The sequence below is a fragment of the Erythrolamprus reginae genome, chromosome 2, assembly GCF_031021105.1.
Source record: "Erythrolamprus reginae isolate rEryReg1 chromosome 2, rEryReg1.hap1, whole genome shotgun sequence".
In the NCBI taxonomy this organism is placed as follows: domain Eukaryota; kingdom Metazoa; phylum Chordata; class Lepidosauria; order Squamata; family Dipsadidae; genus Erythrolamprus; species Erythrolamprus reginae.
Window position 1 is genome coordinate 210,765,308 of NC_091951.1, and position 25,099 is coordinate 210,790,406.

General features: G+C 42.7%; 1 protein-coding gene across 2 annotated transcripts; it reads left to right on the top strand.

The window, feature by feature from the left end:
• The first annotated feature begins 374 nt into the window (after window positions 1–374).
• On the top strand, window positions 375–24,096 carry ZNF653 (zinc finger protein 653). Of its 2 annotated transcripts, XR_011558169.1 has the most exons (10): window positions 414–791; window positions 3,236–3,279; window positions 4,950–5,165; window positions 6,090–6,650; window positions 7,773–7,956; window positions 8,662–8,773; window positions 9,903–10,017; window positions 17,964–18,137; window positions 22,680–22,779; window positions 23,238–24,096. XR_011558169.1 is itself a non-coding variant. In XM_070741639.1 (9 exons), exons 1-9 carry the CDS (start codon window positions 463–465, stop codon window positions 23,413–23,415), a joined length of 1,839 nt encoding a protein of 612 aa, XP_070597740.1. In that variant the 5' UTR covers window positions 375–462; the 3' UTR covers window positions 23,416–24,096. The 2 variants fall into 2 exon arrangements, 1 of the variants encoding a protein (XP_070597740.1); XM_070741639.1 differs by lacking the exon at window positions 17,964–18,137 and having other exon boundaries at window positions 375–791.
• The last annotated feature ends 1,003 nt before the right edge of the window (window positions 24,097–25,099 follow it).

The following is a 25,099-nucleotide window of genomic DNA, read 5'->3' on the forward strand; positions in this document are numbered from 1 at the left end:
GAACACTTTGAGTTGGCATCTGTTGTGAGCTCGTGTATTCTTGTGGTTGAGGCTGAAGTAGTTATTGACAGGAAGGACGCTGTAGCAGATGATTTTATGAGCTATGCTTAAGTCCTGCCGAAGGCGACATAATTCTAAGCTTTCTAAGCCCAGGATTTAAACCGTCCTACCATAGGTAAGTCGGTTGCACTTTTCTCTTTTCTAACGGTAGTGCTCCCGTGTACCAAAATACACATTCCAGAATCTGGACTCCTCTACCTGTGACCAGGTAGTCCAAAATCCCCTTCCCATCCAAATTCCTCTTGGACTGGCAGGGAACGAGCGCGAGAACCTACCTCCAGCTGGAATGGGAGGGTGCGAATGAAGGAGCAAACGAGAGAGGTCGCCCCATGACGTCACTAGCGCGCGCCTAATGAAAGACAAGGTTTCGCCAGAGACTGGTTCCCTGGTTACGAAGCAGGGATGAATGACTCGGAGCGCGGCCCAGGTGAGCAGGATGGTGGGGAGCCCGAGGAAGAAGGGGAAAAGGAGGAAGAAGAGGTCGCTGCTGGGGATGTGGATGCCGAGACTGCGCCGGGTGGGCGGAAAGCCCGGGGTAGACCGCGCCTCACCGACTCTGACCGGGTACGACGACGCCTCGAATCCCGCAAGAAATACGACGAGCGGCGAGTCTACCTGGGCGAGTGTCACGGCTCGTGGGTGGACCTCAGGCAGCGCAGTGGCTGGAGTGACGCCAAGCTGGCGGCTTATTTACTGGAACTGGAGCGAGAAGAGCGGGCCGGGCGCCGCGGGTGAGAGTCGGCAGAAGGGGGCTGAGGGAGGGGATGGCTAGACAGTGAATGCGAAGTGCGGGTGGGGGAAGCGCTCAGCCGCAGGAGGCCTCGTGGTCCTATAGGGTGCGGGGCCCTCTCGAGGGCCCAGTGCAAAGCAAGCAAGGGCCAAAGATGAAGGGTTGTCCAAAGACAGAGAGAGGCGCGAGGCCTTTTCTTGTGCGCGCGGAGAGGGGGTGCTGATGGCGAGCTTTTTGCCAGCAAAACTGCCTGACGTTTCGGAAGTCAGTTTAAGGCACGATTTCCACTTAGCCCTGCTCTCCTTGGGTACATTCGAATTCGGCTGCTTTCGAGGCATTTGACAAAAGGAGGATGAGATGGTTAATTCTGCAAATAGTTATCTTACATCATCTTGTCATTTAGAATAGTTTAATAGTTTAATCAGATTTGTATGCCGCCCCTCTCCGCAGACTCGGGGCGGCTCACAGCAACAGCAATACAAGACAAATCCAATATTAAATTAATTTTAAGAACACCACAAATTAAAAACCAATCATACACACTAGCATACCATACAAAAATTTTATAAGCCTAGGGGGAAGGAACATGTCAATTCCCCCATGCCTGACGACAGAGGTGGGTTTTAAGGAGCTTACGAAAGGCTAGGAGGGTGGGGGCAACTCTGATATCTGGGGGGAGTTGATTCCAAAGGGTCGGGGCCGCCACAGAGAAGGCTCTTCCCCTGGGTCCCGCCAAACGACATTGTTTAGTTGACGGGACCCGGAGAAGGCCAACTCTGTGGGACCTAACTGGTCGCTGGGATTCATGCGGCAGAAGGCGGTCCCGGAGATATTCTGGTCCGGTGCCATGAAGGGCTTTATAGGTCATAACTACAACCATTCTGTGTTTTTTTTTCCTATTACCATCAGGGAGGCCACTTATATGCTGTTTTCCAATGTATGAGGGTTATCTGGAAAGTAAGGTTGCAATACACTTAGCTCTCACAGAGAATGTTTGTAGGGGAAGTTGATAACTACTATGGTGTAGCACAGGGGTAGGGAATGTTGGCTCTTCTGTCACTTGTGGACTTCAACTCCCAGAATTCCTGAGCTAGCATGATTGGCTCAGGAATTCTGGGAGTTGAAGTCTACAAGTCATAGAAGAGCCAACGTTCCCTACCCCTGGTGTAGCAGGAAGCCAGCGGGAGAGAATGAGCAGTGCTCATCTGGCATTGTGGTGAAGGTTAGAGATGAGCATCCTCATTCCGTTTCCCTCCAAGTGCAAAGTGCATACTGTAATATGCTACCTGAATGCTAAGTGTACGAATGCTGCTGCGATGGGTGCCCAAGATGCTTACTGAAGCGCACAAAATCTACAGAGTCAGTGCCGTCTGAGAATTTCTCCATCGTTGCAAGATTGAAGGTAAGGCTTTTCTTAACTGTATAGTGATAGGAAATGAAAATTGGGCTTATCACCATACTCCAGAGAGCAAACGTCAATCAATGCACTATACCCATTCTTCTTCAGCCAAAAATTCAAACCTCAACAATTGGCGACAAAAATCTTGGACACCCATCGCGGCAGCATTCATGCCCTTAGCATTCAGGTAGCGTATTACAGTACACACTTCACATTTTGGGGGAAATGGAATGAGGATGCTCATCTCTAACCTTCACCACAACACCAGTCGATGATCTACTGACCACTGGCACTGCTCGTTCACTTCCACTGGCTTCCCACTATACAATAGTGGCTTCCCCTGCTAGCATTCCCCACGAGAGCTACTTACCTTGTAACCTTACTTAATAATAATTATAATAATAATTTATTAGATTTGTATGCCGCCCCTCTCCGAAGACTCGGAGCGGATAATCCTTTCTGGATAACCCTCATATAATTTGATTGTCACATTTGAATACAGTTTTCTATTCTTCATAGCTATCCATAACTCACTATGTTTGTGTAACCAAGAATTATTTATCAAATCTTTTAAAACATTTCCTAAAAATGATTGGTCATATCTTTAGTTTGTAATGCATGCATGTATTCTCTTCAAATGAAATCTCTGACATTTAGAAACCAATCCATATTACTATGCAAGGTGACCTGGAAATTATATCAGATCAAGTAATAGTGGATAACTGTTCTTGCTAGACTCCTTGTTTGCTTATTGGCAGTATTTGCTCTATCTGAGAAACCGAAAGCATGTTTTTAGTTGTTTGTTGCTTTGATAGAAACTGTTAGAAAATAGTGCTGATTAATCAGGTTATAAACTAGGTGTCTTCAGAAGCATAATTTCCTTATTTCTTGCCATGACTTTCTGTGAATGCTAATCTTATTGAAATATTATCTTTGAAGAAGTTTTTCAAAGGCTTTTAGTACCTTTTTGGCTAAGGATTTCCTTTGGCAAACAAGTCATTCACTTCTATGTGCATACCATGATATGCTACCATCTTTACTTGCAGAAAACCTTGGGAGCAGATCCCTTATGATCCACAGCGAAAAAAAAGTAAGTGTAATCTATGCATTGATATGTCAAGTTTTATTCATACTCTAAAAATGCAGACAACCAATTGCTGTCAGTTTTTTAATAAAAAAAAACAAAAAAGCTGAATGCTGCAAAGTATAAAGAAATCAAGAAGAAAGTCTGGAATGAATTTACAGTGATACAGAAATTGGCAGCAGTTCTTTACAAAATAAACCTCAATAAATTTGACTGAACATATATAATTATTAGCATAAATTCCTGGTATAAGAATCTTCACTTATCTATGTAATAATTTCAGAAATATTTATTTAAATTTATTATAGCTGCCTAATTCCAGTGGCCTCTAAATAATGTTCACTTGTTTCTTAATAGTTTAAAAGTCTCCAATCCATAGGACAATCTGGTTTATTAGTTTTGTTAAATCTAACGTTCTCAATTTTTAGTTTGCTTTATATTTACATCTAAAAATCAAGTAATTTTTTTCTTGGCTACAATCACCTTTACACCTATCAAAAAGAATTAAGACATCAAAAGGCACATTATAAATTGTTTATTGATTCTACTACATTTGACCACACTAAACTTAACATTGAAACTACTCAGTATTCATTACAAATTAAATTTCATATAACCAGCTCAAATATTTTTAAAACTAAAAAAGCCAAAATGTACATGCTGAAAAATTCTTCATATTTTCATAATGTATCGTTGTTGACTTTCTGGAATTGCATTGCTTTGTTTTTTAAAGTATCAATAGAGATTAAAATATAAATACAATAGCAATAGCACTTAGACTTATATAGTGCTTCAAAATGCTTTTACTCTAAGTGGTTTACAGAGTCAACAGTTTGGGTGTTCATTTTGCCCAACTGCTAAGGATGGAAGGCTTCCCTGGAGCCAGGGGAGGGTAAAATGCCCCCCCCCCCATCCTCCTGGAGGCTCTCTGGAAACCAAAAACGCCTTCCCAGAGCCTCTGAGAGCCAAAAATCAGCTGGCCAGCACACACATGTACGTTGGAGCTTGGGTAGAGCAACAACTTGCATGCCAGGAGATATGGCTCCATGTGCCACCTGTGGCACCCGTGCCATAGGTTCGCTATCACTGATATATATGATTGTAGTCCTATAAAATCCCGGAATAAATACCATTGAACTAAATTTTTGTCACAATCACTAGAAACAGCATTTTTATTTATTCATTTACTAAGCTTTTGGTTTCTGTTGTAAGACATTTCCAAGCCTTGTGAGTTAGTTAGATGTAGGAGAGATACTGTATTTTTCGGAGTATAAGATGCATGGGAATATGGCTTTGTACTCCAAAGTACTGATGTTGCAAAGGAAAGTGGAATATAACTTCATTTATGTATTCCTTCTGATGAAATTCAAAATGTTATTCTTTATTGTCATTAATCATAAAAGACATTATGAACAATATAATACATTATAATACACTGAGGTATACCATATTTATTTTAACATGGGTCTGTTATCTTTTTTTACGTTCTATTTGGCTAAAATTCATTTGGTTAGTTGTTTTCCTAAATGTAGAAATAACATTAAATTACATAATAGATAGACAGATGGATTCTGTTATTAGCTTTCAGAGAGAGCATACCATCTGTGCCAAGTTTCCCAAATACTTTTTTTTGTTTTATTTTGTTTCTTTGCTTCCCATCCTTACCATGTCCCAAGGAAGAAGGCGAAATGTGAACAGCTTGAAGAATACAGTCATCTGGTATGAAGATCACAAGGATCACTGCCCTTATGAGCCTCATCTTTCTGAGCTGGATCCCAACTTTGGGATGTACACTACAGCTGTGTGGCAATGTGAAGCAGGGCATCGCTATTTCCAGGACTTACACTCACCACTCAAACCATTCAGTGATTCTGAAAATGAATGTGACAGTGGTAAGTGTGTCCTCGATGTTAAAACTCCAATATGACTTTCTTTGTAGCTTTTGCAAATCATATAGCTGGTTGTTTTCTGAGTTATTCTTTAGTGCATCTGAGCTTGGAAATCAGTAACACAAGGTGGGATAACTTTGGAAATGCATGAAGATAGTTAGGGCAGTGAAGTTGGAGATGGCCCAGAACAACATTAATTAAAAGAAGTTCGTTTCCGAAATAAATAACGTCAGTTAGATATTAATATCTTTAAATGTTTATATTAAAATGTCTATGTAATATTGCACCATTTTAACCAGTGTTTTTTCATAATTTTCCCTAGCCCTGTCATTTCTGATAGTTTATGACAAATAATATCTTTTTTAAAAGATTTAAATGATTTTTAAAATGCCGCATTAGAACATTTCTTAGTGCCAAACAGAAAACAGTTTATGTTCCAGACTTGATATTTATAACCAATGATTGTAGCACACTGTTTTCCAAAAGTATTCTTGGCTAATTGACTTGTCTGTCTGATTTCAAGTACTATAGAATTAGACCCCAGAATACCATTCAGAAAATAATGTTCATATTTATATAGAAGTTGAGGAAGTACAATAGAGAACAATAAATAACTGTAATCTCTTCTCAGTAAAATCAGTTCTGGATATACTTATTCTCTGCCCAGAGCGTAATGGTGGAAGACACAGAAGGCAAGAAGATGCACTTTTGATTTTATTAAGTGATCTAAAATTCTTAATGAATGTGAAGAAGAGGCCTTTTTAAATGGAGGCAAATAGGGCAATCGATCAGCAGATGTTTAGATATCCTAATTTATCTGGATACAGCTATGGATAGTAAACAGGTGAAGTATCCAACTGTAAGGTTTATCTGTCTGTGTTCCCAAGAAATTATCTGCTAATTTTCTTATCCTTGTTGAAATTGTAGTTGCTACTGGCACTGGAGCTGGAAGCTCTGAGTCTTCAGAAGAGAGCTCTAGGTCTGAGACAGAGGAACAGTTGGAGAATGAGAAAGACAAGCCCCAAGTTCAACAATCCTCAGCAAATGCAGAAGGAGAAAATACCAGTGGTCTCATCACACAGGATGGCATCCATATTCCATTTGAGAACTTAAGAGCAGAACAGGGTGCTATCATGAGCCACAGTCCATCCCTCAATGGATCAGAGACAATGGAAACTGTGGTATGCATGCCAGTGCCCATGAAGATGGGTTCAGGTCATGGAACCCTGTTTGAGAACATTTCACAAGAGACACTTGGAGAAGTAGTAGCCAGCTGCCCTGTGCAAGATATGATGCAAGGTTCACAGGTGATCATCATTGCTGGACATGGCTATGATTCTCTCACAGCAGAAGGAATCCAGCTGAATGTTACCAGCACAGGAGAAGAGGGCCTGCCTTGTGCTATGATAGAGGGTGTAGCGCCTTACACTCAAGCAGAGCCTGAGAGTGGACAACAGAGTAGCATGGAATACATCAAAACGAAAAAAGGTAGTTTCCATCATCCACTTGGCTGCCTATTCTCAAATGACCAGGTGTCTTGCTTTAAAATGTGTAGGTTTAATGCACTGTTGTAAAGTATAAAAACGGCATTTTTGCTATAGAGCAGGAGTCCCCAACCTGTGGGCCATGGCCCACTACCACGCTATAGGCTAATTGCCACTGGGCGGTTTGAGTGGCCAGCCAGTGCATGCTCCTCCACAAACGCACAAAGCTCCACTTGAATAAACCTTGTTTCAGGTGCCCCCACTCGCGAAACATCACGGGCGCAATGCATGCACACATGCGCTTGCCTCTCCCACAAAATCATCCCCTCTTTCCCTCCTCCCCACTGCTCTAAGCCAATCCAGAAAATTTGGGACATTCTGTTATAGAGGAGAGAGTACAGGAGCCTCCCATCTCTGTGCTTTAAAATTCAGAAGGGGTGGGAGGAGTCCCATGTAAATTCACATCTGTTCTTTTCCATCAGTACTCTTCCAGCTGTCAGTGCAGCATCATGTGAAGAAGTGACGTTTCTCTGAGGGAATCAGGCACAGATCTTTTCTGTACTTTTTCACTCATCTTGCAATAACTCACATGATTCTTTTTGTGTCTCATGCCAAAACTACAAATATATCAGCAATTGCTTATAAAGTCCATAATAGAGAAAATCAAGAATTGGAGGGTTTGCCTCTATTTAATATTATTGCAAGAAGGCTAATGTTAATTTTAAAATAGATTAATTGATATCTTCATATTTGGGACATGAAAATGTATAGTTTGTGTGTGTGTTTGTGTGTGTGTTTTTATGTTAACTTTTAAATGATTTTTCATTTTTTGGTAGCACCTGTTAGTTTTATGTGCAAATCTGGCTTTATGTAAAACTCATGTAAAGAAATGGTACAAACTTCTTTTTGGAGTGTTTGACATTGCCTTCTGTTTCTTTTCATGGAGATTCTCCAGTTTATCTTCAATAAGCGGCTTATTTAGTTGCTGTTTCTCCCTCAATCCTTTGCACAATATTTTAGGAGAGAACACAATTCAGAATTGATTGCTTTTTGGCTAATATCCCTATACAAATTGAGAGAGAGGTCAGCATTTAGAAATACAATTTTGCTTTCTGATTGATGACAGAAAATAAGGCATTCTTTAAACTCAAAAAAGAAGAGCATCCTCCTCCAATAGAAACAGAAGCATCCTGTGACTCAAAACCAGCCCATCAGAGCAGGGGGCAGGAACCAGAGCCTGAAACAGAGGAGGAGACTGATGGAAACAACCTGTCGTCCATTATTTATGAGATTCCAAAGGAGCCTGAAAAGTGAGTGAGCGGCAGAAAGAGATATGGCCATCTAGATCTCTACATTTAGGAAGCAACTGGGTGCTACTTCTTGGAACAATGGGAAATGTGTATTATGTGTTTGATGGAGTATTGTGAATGTCCAACTTTTGAAGATTCTGATTACTTTTCCAAAATTGCTGCCAAGTGAGATACAATTGCTTAAATGGTAAACATTGATACCCTTGAATATACTTGCACCTGTAAAAGGGACCAAGGGTAAAAACAGAAAATTATACATCCATTCAGATTAATATTTAGGTGGTAAATACTAATACTGTATTAATAGTAATCTATGCAAAAATAAATAAGCCTACAGAGGAGCAAACATTGTTGAAGAAGAATCAGCATGATTCTGTAAATTAGATTTTCTATTGACAACTCTCCCCCCCCCCCAAATCCCCCCCCCCCCCGCACGGACTGGTCAGTGTAAGAAAAAATACTGGAATAGTTGGGTCTTAACCTGGTCCAGCATGGTGTTTCTGAACCAGAGAAATGTAGATTAATTTTTGCTAGAGCACAGTAAATGGTAGCTTAGTTAACAAAACATTTGGCAGAATTTAGCGCTAGTTCCTGGATCTTAGACTTTCAGAAATGAGTCTTTTCAGGGTTTTCTGCAGCCCTGTTTTGTGACATTGAATGGATACTGTATAGTAATTTTTCTTTCAATAATTTTTCTACTCTTAGGAGGAGGCGGAACAAAAGAGGCCGTGTCATAGATGCAGATGGCATGTTGGAGATGTTTCACTGTCCTTATGAAGGATGCACCCAAGTCTATGTAGCACTTAGTAGCTTCCAGGTATAGTTCCTTTGACCTCATAGATTAATTAATTTTATGTTGGTAGAGTAAAAGAGCTTCTGACCTTCATTTGACCACAAATTATATTCTATGCTGGGGATTCAGGCAAAATGTAGGAAATAATAGAGCAACTTTTTTGTAGTGGATCTAATAACCCTTGATATCTTAAAACAGAATTTAAACAGCCTTCTGCTAGGGATGCCTTAATTTGGATTCCTGCATGAAACATTGGGTTAGACCTCAGGGCCCTATTAGCCTGATTAAATCCTAATAGGTTTTAATGCAACCAAGGACATATTATGCATCATTTTGTCCATGTTTGACTTCTAAAGACAAATATATTGATGGACAGGTAGTAATATACTCTAATTACTATAGATTCATGTGTTTATGAAGAAGTAAAACTTTCCAATTTGTACAAGAGAGCAAGGGTTCCCAACCCCTGGTCTGTGGACCAGCACTGGCACAGCATGCCAGAAACAGGTCTGTGCAAACAAACCCATCCATGGGATGCAGGCAGCATGCGAAATGGCCCTTCTAGTCCACAGAAAAACGTCTCCACAGAATTGGTTCCTGGTACCCAAAAGGTTTGGCGTCATTGCTCTAGAGCAGTGTTTCCCAAAGTGTGGTACGCGTGCCCCCAGAGGCACAGGAAGAGTTTGGTAGGGGTACGCGTTCAGAAAAAGTTCTGAAATACAACTTCATATTTATGTGAAATTGCTTTTTCAGCATTTGTAGACATTAAGCCGAAAAAAAAGGAACAGATTATTGAATGTGGAACCGCATCTCAGATTAAAATTAACAACCAGGAAACCAAATTATGACGATCTGTCATCTCAGCACAAACAATTTCATCCTTCTCATTGATCCAAATAAATGTTATTTATAATATAACTTTTATTTATATTTTATTATGAATAATTTTATTTTTCATTTATTATTACTATTTTGTGTATGTACCCAAAAAATAAAAAATAAAAATATTTTGATTGTTATTAAAATACATCCATTTTTTTTGACGAGGGGTACTAAGCATTACGGAAATTATAGAAGGGGTACACATATGTCAAAAGTTTGGGAAACACTGCTCTAGAGGAACGATGCTCATCTCATTTTTTTTAATCCTCAGAATCATGTTAATCTTGTTCATCGGAAAGGAAAAACGAAGGTGTGCTCACACCCAGGTTGTGGCAAAAAGTTTTACCTATCTAATCATCTCCGAAGACACATGATAATCCATTCAGGTATATTGTTACCTCTAAGTTTTGCTATTCGTGGTATGTCTTCATTTCTTTGGAGGTATGGTGTTTCCCTGAAAACAAACACTAGCCTGAGTTTGAAGTGTGCCTAATATAACCCCTACCCCAAGAACAGCCCTAGTGAAGATCATCATGGGGTGACAGCAACAGAGGCTGTGAGGGCACAGTGGCCGGCAGTGTCCAGCAGCCCCAACCTGTGCAGCACAAGTGAATTACCTATCCAAGCAGCAGGCAGAGGTGGGGCAAGGCAGGCAATCCAGACAGACTGTGGGAAAGCCAAGAGTCAGTGGGTCGGGGCAGATGGGCAGCCACAGCTTGTCTTCGCACAGCAGACAGAAATAGGTGTGGGGCATGGGGGAGGAGGCAGGCCATCTTGACACTCACTGTGGGCCACAGGCAAGCCAATAGACATGACAATGACCCACGGTCGGTCATCCACTCCATTCCACTGTCTCTTCAGTGGAAGAGGAAAGTTGTTCCTCCTATTTACCTCAATAGTAAAAGATGTGCAGCACTCCCTAAAGCAGGGGTCTCCAAACTTGGCAACTTTAAGACTTGTGGACTTCAATTTCCCGAAATCTCCAGCCAGTTATGCTGTCTGGAGAATTCTGGGAGCTGAAGTCCACAAGTCTTAAAGTTGCCAAGTTTGGAGACCTCTCCTCTAAAGTCTCAGCCATGTGACTGAGAAATCTGTGGCTTTCTAGTCTAAGTAAAGAGTATTCCTCTTTCTCCGTACTGAAGGAGCGGGTCCAGCAGTCACATGGGTTGCTCATGTCCAATCCGGTGGAACTGAGCCTAGTGTTAAAAAAGCTTGCTGGATCCGCCCCTTCCCCAGAATTCGCTCAGTTCTCGCATCCAGCGGAATATATGTGAATAGCTCGTTCATCACTAACACCTTCCCTTCGTTCTATCCTTCCAAACAGTAAGAAATCCTTTCTATTGAATTTCGAGACTTGCTAATTAACGCCAGCCATCGGCGGCTCGGCTTTTCTCTCAGGGGAGAAGTAGCGGTTTAGCCTGCCGCGGCTGCTCTCGCCGCTGGCTATTCCTGCTGCCGTTTTGGGTTATTTACAATCCTTCGGCCTGGAGGTCATTAGGCAAGTCTATTTATTATCTTTTAAGGGCTTTACCTCCCGCGGTGTGAGACGCTTCCTTCTCAGTCTCCTGGACTTAGCCGGCCGTTTCTTTTAAATCTTTTACGGAACGGTTTCGTTTTTGGCGCGAAGGCCTTCGCGCCCTGTAATTTAGTACCTCGTGTTGGCCTCCTGCCGGCCGTTGGTGCTTCAGTCCACCGCCTGGATCCTTGGAGTGGGCTTTGAGACGCTCAGGCTTAATTCTCCACCGGCCAGACCTCCAACCAGGGTGCCTTGGTTACTTTAATTGAAGTTTAGGGAGGCTGGCCACGCTGTATTTGGGAACACGAACTCTGGGTTTGCCCAGATTGCTCTCAAGTCGCAGCAGCTCCGAGGCCTAGGAGCAGGATCCCACTCCTCTTGGGAAAGCTTGGAATTCTTCTCCCCCCTATAAATCAGATTTCTTTTGGCTCAAGCCTTGTCTTCTGTAAATTGTCAGACTATGGCTTCCTTTCCCAAGAGAGGCACCACTCAGGGTCCCAGAGAGGCCAGGCCTACAGGTGATGAGATAACCAGTATCCCCCAGGCCTCGGCCCCCTCTTCTGCCATAGCTTGCCCCTTGACCAGAACCACCAAGGCTGAGAAGAGAAGGGACCAAGCCCTACAAAAAATTCATGATAAATCTGCTAAACGCTTGAAAGTGCAGGCCCAAGTGCTCAGCAGTCTTGACCCCCCAGAGGCTCCTATCCTGCCTCTCTCTGGTGTCACTGTGTTATCTCTGGATGAGCCAAACCTAGACAGACCCCAACCTAATCTATGGGGCTTAGGTCCAGAGGAACCAGATATCATTGAAGAATCTTCCCAGCCAGGATCCTCTCAGGCCATCAGAGATTCTTCTGTCACTCCTGCTGATATTTCTAGCCTCCCTCCAGAGTTCCAATCTATTTTCTCTGTGTTGTCCAAGGCCATTGATGCCAAGCTCTCTGCCATCAATGTGCCCTCTTTACCTCTTCCTCCTCCTCGTCCCCTCCGTCCCTTGAATTCTCCTTCAGCAGCCAGAGCTCCTATTCAGGAAGAATCAGATTCTTCTCAGGATGATTATGATCAGGATATGGAAGAGGATGAGGATCCATGTCAAGGCCTCTCGGACGATGAGGAATCCCAAATCAAGGTTCCTTCTCCAGTTACTATTTTTCCCTCTCAATTGTTCAAATCTCTCCTTCTCAAGGCTAGAGTTTCCACAGGGCTAGCGGCACAAGAGAAGCAGGCCACTACATCCACTGACCCTCCGGAGGAGAACTTACCCTACTTCACAGAGGAACAGGAGGATAACGAGGTAATCCCTATGCCAAAATTGTTTAAAGATGCTTTGCTTAAGCAGTGGGAGTTTCCAGCATCAGGGCTTAACCCCACCACCAAAGACAAAAGATTGTATAAATTATCCCCCTCTTATGAGGATCTCTTATCCTGCCCTAAGCCTGATGAACCGGTCAAAACCCTACACTCTGCGGCTGCAGTTCCAGGCGAAGCAGAAGAGGTTCTCCGCCCAGAGGACAAGAGGATTGAACAGATGCTCAAGAGAGGGTTCACCGCAGATTCCTGGGCTATTAAAAGCTCCGCATCTGCTTCCTTTTTTTCTAGAGCCATGCTCCTATGGCTTCGTCAACTTCAACAACATATTCCTCCCGATGACTTAAGAGGTCAACAGGACTTCAACAAGGTATTTGCGGCCGCCCAATACGTGGCTGATGCCACACTGCAATCCACCAGATTCGCAGCCAAGTCCATTGCGGCCTCCACAACGGCCAGAAGACTCCTCTGGCTTCGCCCATGGCAGGCAGGAGTACGTCAGAAGTGGCAGTTAGCTTTAGGTCCATTAAAACGCGACCTCCTATTTGGAGATCTACTAGACCCACTCCTAACTGAAACCACGGACAAGAAAAAAGTATTGGGCCCGACTACCAAAAAGACTACTAAAACGCAGTCCTTTCGTCGACCGGGGCGCCAACAAGATCAGGCGCCCACTTACCAGAGGAATCCAGGTCAGTACTCCCCTCGTTTTCGTTCCCAAGGTAGGAACCCCAGGGGTAAGGGATACCGCTACCAGAGAGGAGCGTCCTCTAACAGGGCTTCTAAAAAGCCCAGATGGTAATTCCCCTTCGGTCCCCATAGGGGGGCGCCTGGCTTACTTCTCCTCTAGCTGGCGCCAATCTTCCAAGGACCCCTGGGTCATTGATACAGTTCAAAAAGGTCTCCTTTTAGAGTTTATTTCTCCCCCCCCCCAAACGTTTTATTTCCTGCCCTTCTCCTAGTACTCCCTCTGCTCATATCCGGACGGAGGAAGCCATCTCCCATTTATTATCCATTAGAGCTATCCAGCCGGTCCCCTCCGGTCAGAGAGGCCGGGGTTTTTACTCCATCCTCTTTATGGTCCCTAAGACCTCCGGAGGTTGGAGAGCTATCTTGGACCTCAAAAGGCTGAATTTATTCATCAAATATAGAAAGTTCAAGATGCATTCCCTGTCATCTATCTTAGCAGCTATTCATCCGGGGGACTTCATGGCTTCCTTAGACCTCACTGAGGCCTACCTCCATATCCCCATTGCCAAATGCCACAGAAAATTCTTACGTTTCTCCTTCCAGGGCAGACATTTCCAGTATAGGGCTATGCCATTTGGTCTCTCCTCGGCCCCTAGAGTCTTCACTAAGCTTTTGGGGTCCTTGGCGGCCTATATCCGGGCCAAGCCCATCCACATTTTATGTTATTTAGATGACATTTTAGTTCATGGGAATTCTCTAGAGGAAGTAAAGGTAAACCTTTCTGTCACCATGTCAGTTTTACAGTCCCATGGCTTTTCTATTAACTTTGATAAAAGCCACCTTCAGCCTTCTACTTCCATATTGCATCTGGGATCTATCATTAATTCAGAATCCTCCCAAGTTTTCCTCTCCCCTGAGAGGAAACATAATATAGGGGAGTTGATTTCTCGCATTTTACCCCTGCAATCAGTCTCCATAGTCACCTTGTCCTCCCTTTTGGGTAAAATGGTGTCGTGCATAGGCATCATTCCCTGGGCTCGTCTCCATGCCAGGGAACTACAGTGGCTCCTATTACCCTTTCAGAGATCGGGGCTCAGCAACTCAAGTCGCCGCATTGCCATTCCATCGATGGTTCGCAGATCTCTCAGTTGGTGGATGTCTCCGGCCATGGACAAAGGATCCCCTTTCAGGTCCCCGGACCAATTCGTCATCACCACAGATGCCAGTCTATCAGGATGGGGCGCCCATGCCCAGGGGATGATAGCCCAGGGCACGTGGTCACCGGAGGAAGCTTCCAGGCCAATCAATTGGCTAGAGTTAAGAGCCGTATCCCTGGCTCTAAAACAGTTCAAGCCTCGCATCCCCAACCGGCACGTTCTCATTCTCACCGACAACATAGCCACAAAAAGCCACATCTGCAGACAGGGGGGCACGAGATCCAAGGCTCTCATGAGGGAGGCCCTCAAGTTAGGCCTTTGGGCAGAAAAACACCTTCAGTCGCTCCTAGCCGATCACATCTCGGGGAGCCTCAACGTCCAGGCGGATTGGCTCTCTCGAGCAACGATAGACCCAGGAGAGTGGAATCTACATCAAGACCTGTTCCATCAAATCAGCCTCAGATTCGGCCTACCAGTGCTGGATCTCTTTGCGACCGAAGCGAATGCCCAACTCCCTCGATTCTTCTCCAGGTTTCCATCCCCGGGAGCAGAAGCAACCAATGCCCTCAGGAGCCCCTGGCCCCCAGGACTCCTATATGCATTCCCTCCAATTCCAATTCTTCCGGACGTGATTCACAAGGTCCTCATCGAGAGGGCCCGAGTAATCCTAATCGCCCCTCATTGGCCCCGCCGGCCCTGGTTCGCGGATCTCCAACAGCTGTCCGTCCAGGACCCCTGGCGACTCCCCGTTTCGGGGGATATGCTACGGCAGGGGGCCTCATTCCATCCAGACCCGGAGTGGTTCCACCTCACCGCCTGGCTGTTATCAGGAGAGACTTAGAACTGCGTGGACACGACCCCGACACAGTGGAGGTCATCTTAAAGGCCAGAAGAGGTTCGACCAATCGAATGTACGACCATACATGGTCCAAGTTTCACCAGTGGTGTCTACAGGAAGGTTTTTCCCCCCTGTGCATTCCCATACACAGGATCATTTCCTTCCTTATGCAAGGTTTCCATCAAGGCCTTTCCACCAGTACTCTCCGTCGTCATCTGGCGGCCATTTCCTCTGTCCTAGCAGGGCCCCGCAGACAGCCTCTCCGTTCCTTCCCAGAAGTTCAGGAATTCCTCAAGGGTATAGCCAACCTCAGACCTTCTAAGGTCCACAGATATCCATCCTGGGATTTGCCACGGGTTCTCCATTCCCTCACGCAGGCACCCTACGAACCCCTAAAATCTGCGTCCCTCAGGTACCTATCCTTTAAGGTAGCATTCCTGGTGGCAATTACCTCTGCCCGACGCATTTCGGAGTTGGCTGCCCTTTCAATCAGGCAGGACCTCTGCCAATTCCATCAGGACAAAGTAGTCTTACGACTGGACCCCACCTTCTTACCTAAGGTCAGTTCCATGTTCCACAGAACCCAAGATATCGTCTTACCTTCTTTCTGCCTCCAACGGGACCATCCCTTGGCAATTAGATGGCACACCCTGGACCTCATTAGAGCGCTGAGGATCTATATCCAACGCACAGGACCCTTTCGGAGGTCAGAAGCACTTTTTGTAGCCTATCACCCCAGAGTCATGGGTACCAAAGTGTCTTCAACAGTGATAGGCCGTTGGATCAGAGGGACTATCTCTAAGGCCTACGAGTCGGCCTCCCTCTCAGTTCCAAAGAACATCACAGTGCATTCCACCAGGAGCGCAGCCACTTCGGCCGCTTGGGCGACTCAAGCCCCGTTGGAGGAGGTCTGCAAAGCAGCCACTTGGGCCTCGCCAAACTCCTTCATCAGGCACTACAAGATTGACTCTTACGCCTCAGCGGACGCTGCCTTCGGCAGAAGGGTACTCCAATCCGTTATCTCTCACGATAGCAATCTAATCCCACCCTAGGGACCAATCTATTGGGTATGTCCCATGTGACTGCTGGACCCGCTCCTTCAGTACGGAGAATAGGCGTTGATTGCTTACCTGAACGCCTCTTCTCGTACGGTGAGCGGGTACAGCAGTCACTTCCCGCCCTTGTATGTGTCTTCTATACCTTCTATAACCTTTCTTTCCTCTAACAATGAGAGTTGAACACTAAAGAGCTTCACATCTGAGCCTAGTCTACGGATTCGCGAATTCTGGGGAAGGGGCGGATCCAGCAAGCTTTTTTAACACTAGGCTCAGTTCCACCGGATTGGACATGAGCAACCCATGTGACTGCTGTACCCGCTCACCGTACGAGAAGAGGCGTTCAGGTAAGCAATCAACGCCTATTTACTGTTTTTCTTCAGGGTGAACATGGTGACAAGTGCTGTAATTAAATATTTTGCAAGATTTCCATTTTTTCTCACTTTTCATTGGGCACTTGAATAGCAGTTGGCAAAGGTGGTACATTTTTTGTGGCATAATGGTTCTAATTTCCATTTTTTCATGCTGCACATTTTCTAACTGTATAATTTTATCTTGGTGTTTTCACTGATCAAAGACCCATTAGCTTTTCCTAGAACTGATTGCAAATGCTTTTCATTCTTCCTACAAGGGAATTTTTTAATGGAATTGCTAGGTTCTCTAAAAAGGATCATATTGAGGGCTCAGCAACTGAGCTGCATTTATGGCCATTTGCAGTGGAATGTCACTGAAATTTATGACTTTTTGTGGAAAACTAGCATATATTTCCTTTTTTTTTTTTTTTTGCATAACTGCCTGTAGCAAACTGTTGGTTCATTTAATGACAACGGTGTTAAGTTAATGATTGTGGATTTACTTAGAGACTATGATGGTTATTCACTTAATAACCACTGCAAAAAAGATAATATCAGGTTCCTCGCATGAGTGGCCCGAATTACAACTGTCTTTGAGTTATTATCATGATGGACAGGCTTCATTACAGTTGTATAATAATACAGCTGTGTCCAGTCTAGCAAGCTTTTTTGCACATGCTAAAATGTTTAAAATGCTGTAACTTTCAGAGTTGACATATGCTGTGTGCACAATTATTAGGCAAATGAGTATTTTGACCATATCATTTTTATGCATGTTTTCCACCTCCAAGCTGTATAAATTTGAATGCTTATTGGATAGAAGCATATTAGGTGAGATGTAGTTGTGTAATGAGGGAGGGGGTTGCCTAAGGGAGATCAACATCCTGTACCCATGATGACAAATCTATGGCAGGCATGCCAGAGGTGACACGCAGAGCCCTCTCTGATGGAACGCATGCCATTGCCCCAGGTTAGATGTCAGTGGTGTTTCTTTCGTGACCTTCCGTTTCCCTGTAAACAACGAAACAGAAGCTCATGAAAGAAAAAGACCTTACCTTATGTTGGGATCCCCTGCTTTCCGCTGACCAAATGGTCTTCAGGTCTCTGCTACACATGTCCATGCATGTGTGAATGTCAGATTGTTCAGGTATATTTCATGCATGCACACCTTTCGGTTTGGGCATGCACATGCAGTTTGGGCACTCACTGTTTAAAAGGTTTGCCATCACTGCCCTATATCAAGGTGTGTATAATTAATAGGCAGTTTTTTCCTCAGACAAAATGATCCAAAAAAGAGACTTAACTCTGAAAAGTCAAAAATTTGTAAAAAGTCTTTCAGAGGGATGAGGCATTCTTGAAATTGCTAAGATATTAGGGCGTGATTACAGAACCATCAAACATTTTGTTGCAACTAGTCAACAGGATCACAAGAAACATGTTGAGAAAAAAGACGCACCAAAGATTTGAGAAGAATCAAATATGAAGCTACCAGAGACCCATTATCCTCCAGTGCTGTCGTATTCCAGAACTGCAACCTACCTGGAGTGCTCAGAAGTACAAAGTGTTCAGTGCTCAGAGATATGGCCAAGGTAAGGAAGGCTGAAACCCGATCACCACTGAACAAGACACATAAGTTGAAATGGCAAGGCTGGGCCAAGAAATATCTGAGGACAGATTTTCCAAAGGTTTTATGGACTGATGAGAGTGACTCTTGATGGACCTAAACCCTATTGAGAACTAGTGGTCCCTTCTTAAACAGGAGATTTACAGTGAAGGAAAACAGTACATTTTTCTGAACAGTGTCTGGGAGGCTGTGGTTGCTGCTGCACAAAAAGTTGGTCATCAACAGATCAAGAAACTGACAGACTCCATGAACAGCTTATGACTGTTATTGAAAAGATGAGTGGCTATATTAGTCACTATTTTTTTAATTCTCAGAAATGTTTATTTGTAAATTTTGAGTAATACATGGAAATAAATGAGTGAGATGGGCACATATTTCTTTTTCATTTAATTGCATAATAATTCTGCACACTAATAGTTGCCCAATAATTCTGCACACAGAGATATTCTCCTAAAAATGCCAAAGCTTCACTTTTACTTTCTAACTATTCAGGTTTGAGGTTTATTAATATTTTGGATTGACCGAGAGCACTATATTCAATAATAAAATTAATCCTCTGAAATACAACTTGCCTAATAATTGTGTACACAGTTGTATGCCTTTTAATTTTTATTATTATTTTTATTTAAAAAATATAAAGTTCATTAACAATAAATAGGGAAAGGGTATATAAAATAAAGAGAAGGTACAAATATAAATATATATAAACTTTCAATATATGATATTGGATCACATTACACGTTAGAAATACAAAATAATGTTTCAGAAAGGAAAGAAAAAGAAGAAAGAGGAAGAAAAAAAGAAAAGGAAAAGCACAAGAATAACAAATTTATATCTATGTATCTATAAAAAGTACTTATTGTCAACCTATCTGTTGACTACAGCAGTGATGGTGAACCTATTGCACGCATGCCACAGTTGGCACATGGAGCCATATCTACTGGCACACGAGCCATTGCCTTACCTTAGCTCCAGCGCACATGTGTGTGGCAGCCCCCTGATTTTCGGCTCACATGTAGGGTCTGGGAGGGTGTTTTTGGCTTCCAGAGAGCCTCTGGGGGTGTGGGAGGGCATTTTCCCTCTCCACAGGCTTGGGCCACCAGAAGTCAGGAAATGGGCCATTTCCGGCTTCCAGAGGGCCTCTGCAGGGGCCAGGGGAATCTGTTTTCACCTTCCCCAGACATTGAATTATGGGTGTGGGCATTTACGGAGGTACAATAGTCTGTGCGCATGCGCTTTTGGTACCTGAGGAAAAAAAAGATTCGCCATCACTAACCTACAGCTTCTTGGTATTTTACTATCAATGTTCTTAAAGTTATATAGTTTCCATCTTTGATTTGGATTAGCTCTCATGTTAACCTCTTTATGTTTTGGTTTTTTTCCAGTGATATTTAGTCTATTGTTGTATTAAGTAGTGCATTCTTGTCGTTTTTGTCTATATATCTATCTATCTACTCAAGGTTTTTGTGAGTTTATGGAGTGGTTACACTGAATGAGTCTTCGGAAATTCATGTTGTTTTTCTATATTCTTTTTTGCCAAGCCAAATGTACCATTTATTCAATTTATCAGAATTCTGTTTCTTCTTTGTCCTGTAGTTCTGAGGTCATTTTTGTCAGTTCAGCACATTCCATTTTTTATTAATGAAGTTTAAAGTTGTTGGGGGTATGGTCCAATTTCCAATTTTGTGTGAAGGTTGTTCTTGCAACTGTTAACATGTTGATTAATAAGTATCTATCTTCTTTATCTTGTTGCTGTCTAATTATGCCTAGTAGGAAGAGTTCTGGCTTTAGTGGGATCGACTTCTGAATAATTTTCTCTAGGTATTTTTTAATTTTTAGCTAAAGGGCTGTAGTGTATGCCTTTTAATTAATTATATAGCCCAGGGATGGCTAACCTTTTTTGGACCAAGTGCCCAAAGCGTGCACACAAACCCTCAAAATGCAATGTGCACACCCCCTACGCACATGTCCCCCACGCCCTTGCCCCTGTGCATGCACATGCATCCCTCCCCCACATGCACGGCAGAGAGCTGAAGACCATCTGGCCGGCGCACACATATGCGTGGCAGAGGTGGACTGGACAACAGCTTGCGTGCCATTAGAGAGGGCTCTGCATGCCTCCTCTGTCACACGTGCCATAGGTTCACCATCACAGAGATAGCCATTTTGTAGTCCTTACATTTAAAATAAAATAATTCAGTCCCACAATATTATATCTGTTCCTCTTGCTTCTACCATTGTCCAGTCATAAGTGTAGATTATTCTAAATGAGGCATAGAATAGGTTGGAACATTCACAGAGGAATAAAGATTTAGTCTTTTATAACTATATATTGATTTATTTTCTGAAAATCAGTTTATACATAGCAGAGATTTTTCATAGCCATATCAAAATAGATTAGTCTTCTGTTTCCCTTGTGAGAAACATTGATTAATAGTCTAGAGGCATCACAGCCCATTCTATACTGTTCAAAAAAATAAAGGGAAAACTCAAATAACACATCCTAGATCTGAATGAATGAAATATTCTCATTGAATATTTTATTTGCACAGCTCCAGTGGTACATCTACTTACGAATGCCTATACTGACTAAGTTTTCAAGATACAAACCGTGTGTTCAAGATTTTTTGCCTCTACTCACGAACTTGTTTCTACTTACGAACCTTCGCTTCTCTCTTGGCTGCTGCTGCGAGCAGCGGCCAAAACGGCACATTGGAAGCGCTCTCCGCAGCCGCTCCATTTCACTGCCACTTTCCCCTCTTGCCCTCTGCTACTTCCTCTCCCTGCAGCAGCCCCATCCCACTGCCAAAATCCCCCCTCGCCTACCACTTCCTTCGCCCCATCCCGCTGCCAAAATTACCCCTCCAGACGCTTCTTTCGCTGCCCTAAATCACTTGCAAAATCACCCCTCCAAACGCTTTCGCTGGAGGAAGTGATTTGGGGCAACGAACGAAGCGTCTGGAGGGGTGATTTTAGAAGCAATTTGGGGCAACGAAGGAAGCATTTGGAGGGGTGATTTTGGAAGCGATTTGGGACAGACACTTCCTTCGCTGCCCATCTCCACTCGTTTGCCTTCGTTAGGACCTCCATTCCTTGCTTCTCCTCACTGCCTGTTTCTACTCCGTTTGCCTGTTTCCACTCCATTTGCCTTCGCTTCATCTGCCTGCCACTTTTTTTTTAAGCCTTAAAGTTTTGGATTTTCCTAATGGGTTTGCACACATTATTCGCTTTTACATTAATTCCTATGGGAAAAATTGCTACTACTTACAAACATTTCTATTTAAGAACCTGGTCACGGAACGAATTAAGTTCGTAAGTAGAGGTACCACTGTATTCCATTTGCACAACAGCATGTAAACTTGACTGTGTTGCTTCCTAAGTGGACAGTTTGATTTCACAGAAGTTTGATTTATTTGAAGTTATATTCTTTTAAATGTTTCCTTTATTTTTTGAGTAGCGTATAAACAGCTCAGCTATCAAGCAACCTTGAACTTCTTTTTGTTCCAGGCCACTAAATGAATTTCTGTGTCTTCCTCTGTTAAAGGAAGTTTGTAAAAATCTTGCAGAATTCTATCTCCCATCTGCTTCTCCACTGTAGGAAAATGAAGTATGGACTTAAAGGTTCTCTTTCTACAGTGGACAGAGGAGATAATAGGTTTGCTACTCAGAAGGAAAGAGGTGCTCTCTATCAGTGTAGGTATTATTATTGCAGTGTCTTTTTCTCTTGCCTATTGGAGCAAGTGGAAACAGCAAAACAGTTTTCAAGATTCCCTCAATTCAGTGTAGAAAAGGAAATGTCATTCCCATCCATTGTTCTGTATTTTTTTTGATTCCTGGAAGTTATGAAGAATCAGACTATTCTGACTTTTCTTTTGAGAGTAATGTACAATTAGGGGGAAAAATCATGAAACATTGTTTCTATAGAGGACAACTGCAGCAAGACTATTTATTCAAAAATGGAAAATCTAACACTATCGACAATGAAGGGATCGTTGGTGAAGATGATAAAATTTTCTGAGATGACTGGAAATCCTTCATAGATATGTTTGTACAAAACAAAGTGATATTGTTTTAAACCTTGATTGGGAGCCATTCAGAATTTGGATTAAAAATAGGCAGTTACATAAATGTTCTAGATAAATAAACCATAGTAGCAGATTATTCTTTCTATTTGCTCTTTTACTTTTTTCTTTTGTACTTTTACTCTATTAATTTGCGTTAGTTTTTATGTTCTATGAAACTTTTAATAAAAATGTATTGAATATTGAATTTTGAATTGGTGGACCAATGGGACTGGGACTCTTCTTCTTATTTCTAATTTTAAAGCAATATTATATTCCTTTAAGTGGTGCATGTGTCTTAAGGTTTAATTCACTTAGATTAATGGCAGGGCTGCTCATTCAAACAAGTTACTTCAGGAGATGTCTCTTCTTTGGGACAGAGAATGTTCCTATGTTAGCTAATGATGGGTTTTGCTGTTCCTTTTTTTATTCCTGTATCTTCCCAGGAGTCCGTGAGTTCACCTGTGAGACTTGTGGAAAATCCTTCAAGCGGAAGAACCATCTGGAGGTCCATCGTCGAACACATACTGGAGAGACACCTCTCCAGTGAGTGACCTGGGGCATGACAAGGAAGTCTGGGCTGAGCCACCTTCCAGCATGAGAGCAACTGGGCGAGGTCTTTGGAGCCTGCTTGCTTTGCCTTCTTTGTGCAAGTTGGCCAGGGCTCAATCTGACTGATAATATCTAACCATTTTTTTTTTTAATGGGAACTCTGAGTGAGCTACTTAGTAATCATTGCACCATCTGTACCTTTCATATATTTCAGACTAAACAACTGCATTAGTTATTTTTGTAATTATGCAATTATTAATTACAACTGTACTAAGAAAAGCTACTTTCAGTATTTGACAAGAAAAGTGGGTAAATTGAAATACATGCTCTGCTTGATTATGGTAGAAGATTTTGAATAGACAGCAACAGCTATAGGTAGTGATTTGGGCTGGGGAGGCTTTTCTGGACTCTAGTTTGGAGTATAATGGAATGATAACTCTTTCTCTCTGCAGATGTGAGATTTGTGGCTATCAATGTCGTCAGAGGTCTTCCCTCAACTGGCATATGAAGAAGCATACTTCAGAAGTCCAATATAACTTTACTTGCGAGTACTGTGGCAAACGTTTTGAGAAGCTGGACAGTGTCAAGTTCCACAAACTAAAGAGCCACCCAGACCATAAGGCTTCCTGACCCTGATCATGAATCACTTTAATTGTTGTTCCTCCAAATACCTAAAGCAGTTGAGGCCAATGTCTTACATAGTCACAACTGAAGACATGATGTGTGCTACCCATCATACAAAGGGATGGGTAGGATGATATGGAGTAGTTTTTTTTAAGACCAGATGATGACGGACAAAAACTTCAAGTTTGATATGCAAGTATGCTCAGGGTGTTTCGATAGCATAGAGTTAAAACATCTTATAATTGGAGATTATGGTGCTAATCTGTCCTGTTTTTCAAGGGGAAAAGAACAGCAGGAGCAACAGCCAATTATACTATGCTATCCTTTGGCAGCACTTTCCGCATTTTAGGCACATGATACTTGATCTGAAGGAGGAGTGCAATATGAAAGGTCTAGTTGCATATCATTTCACTATGGAGAAACTACTTCCAATGTATAGCTGCCGGTCTAGTTGAAGTGAATGTTTTAATACCTATTAACAACAGTTGGCTGATGTGCATTAATTCAATTTTCTTGAAATAGTTGGTTGAATGTAGTCATATATTGTCCTAAGCATGGTTCTGTTTCAGGAACTATTTTTCCTTCAACATTCAGGGCTATTGCATTTGAAGACAATCCAGAGTTGGTATTTGTACCTGTTTTCTTGAAATATTGCTGTTATTATAAAGCACAGGTTCTGAACTTGGATTCCAGCTCTAATTTACTTTATTCTTCTTGTTATCTATGACCATCCTCTATAGCAGTGATGGTGAACCTTTTTTTTCTCGAGTGCCGAAAGCGTGTGTGCATGTGTTATTGCGCATGCGTGAGTGCCCACACCCATAATTCAATGCCTGGGGACAGCAAAAATGGCCTCCCCCCCCCCCCGGAGGCCTAAAACAGCCATTTCCCAAACTGGTGGGCCCAGTAGGCCTGTTTTTTCACCCTCTCCAGGCTCCAAAGGCATAAATGTCCTCCCCCATCCCCCCAGAGACTCTCAAGAAGCAGAAAATGCCCTCCCACAGCCATCAGGTGAGCTGAAAATCAGCTGGCCAGCACACACATGCACATTGGAGCTGAGCTAGGGTAACGGCTGGTGTGCCAGCTGATATGGCTCAGCGTGCCACCTACGGCACCCATGCGATAGGGTTCATCATCACTGCTCTATAGTTTGCTATATTCACAGCCTTGTTGGTAATAAGTAATTTCTAAAATTTAATGACATCAATGTATTTTTATTATATTATTAAGAAACATGGCTTTTGACTTTAAAATGCCATTTAATCCTTGGGACTAAGTTAAAAATATTAAAGGTGAAAATTGACCCAAAAAAATTTCCACAGCTAAAATTGGCATGGCTCTGCAAGAGCGGGGGTCTGCTATTTCTTCATAGAAACATAGAAAAAGACCTCATGGTTCATCTAGTCTGTCCTTATACTATTTTCTATATTTTATCTTAGGATGCATATATGTTTATTCCAGACATGTTTAAATTCAGTTACTGTGGATTTACCAACCACGTCTGCTTGGAAGTTTGTTCCAAGCTCTTTCAGTAAAATAATAATTTCTCACGTTGCTTCTGATCTTTCCCCCAACTAACCTCAAAGATTGTGCCCCCTTATTCTTGTGTTCACTTTCCTATTAAAAACACTTCCCTTCTGAACTTTATTTAACCCTTTAACATATTTAAATGTTTCAATCATGTCTCCCA

Coding starts and splice junctions, on each gene's coding strand:
- ZNF653 (XM_070741639.1), top strand. CDS start 463: ATGAATGACTCGGAGCGCGGCCCAGGTGAGCAGGATGGTGGGGAGCCC. Junction 3,280..4,949: donor TGATCCACAGCGAAAAAAAA/GTAAGTGTAATC, acceptor CCATGTCCCAAG/GAAGAAGGCGAAATGTGAAC. Junction 22,780..23,237: donor ACTGGAGAGACACCTCTCCA/GTGAGTGACCTG, acceptor TTCTCTCTGCAG/ATGTGAGATTTGTGGCTATC.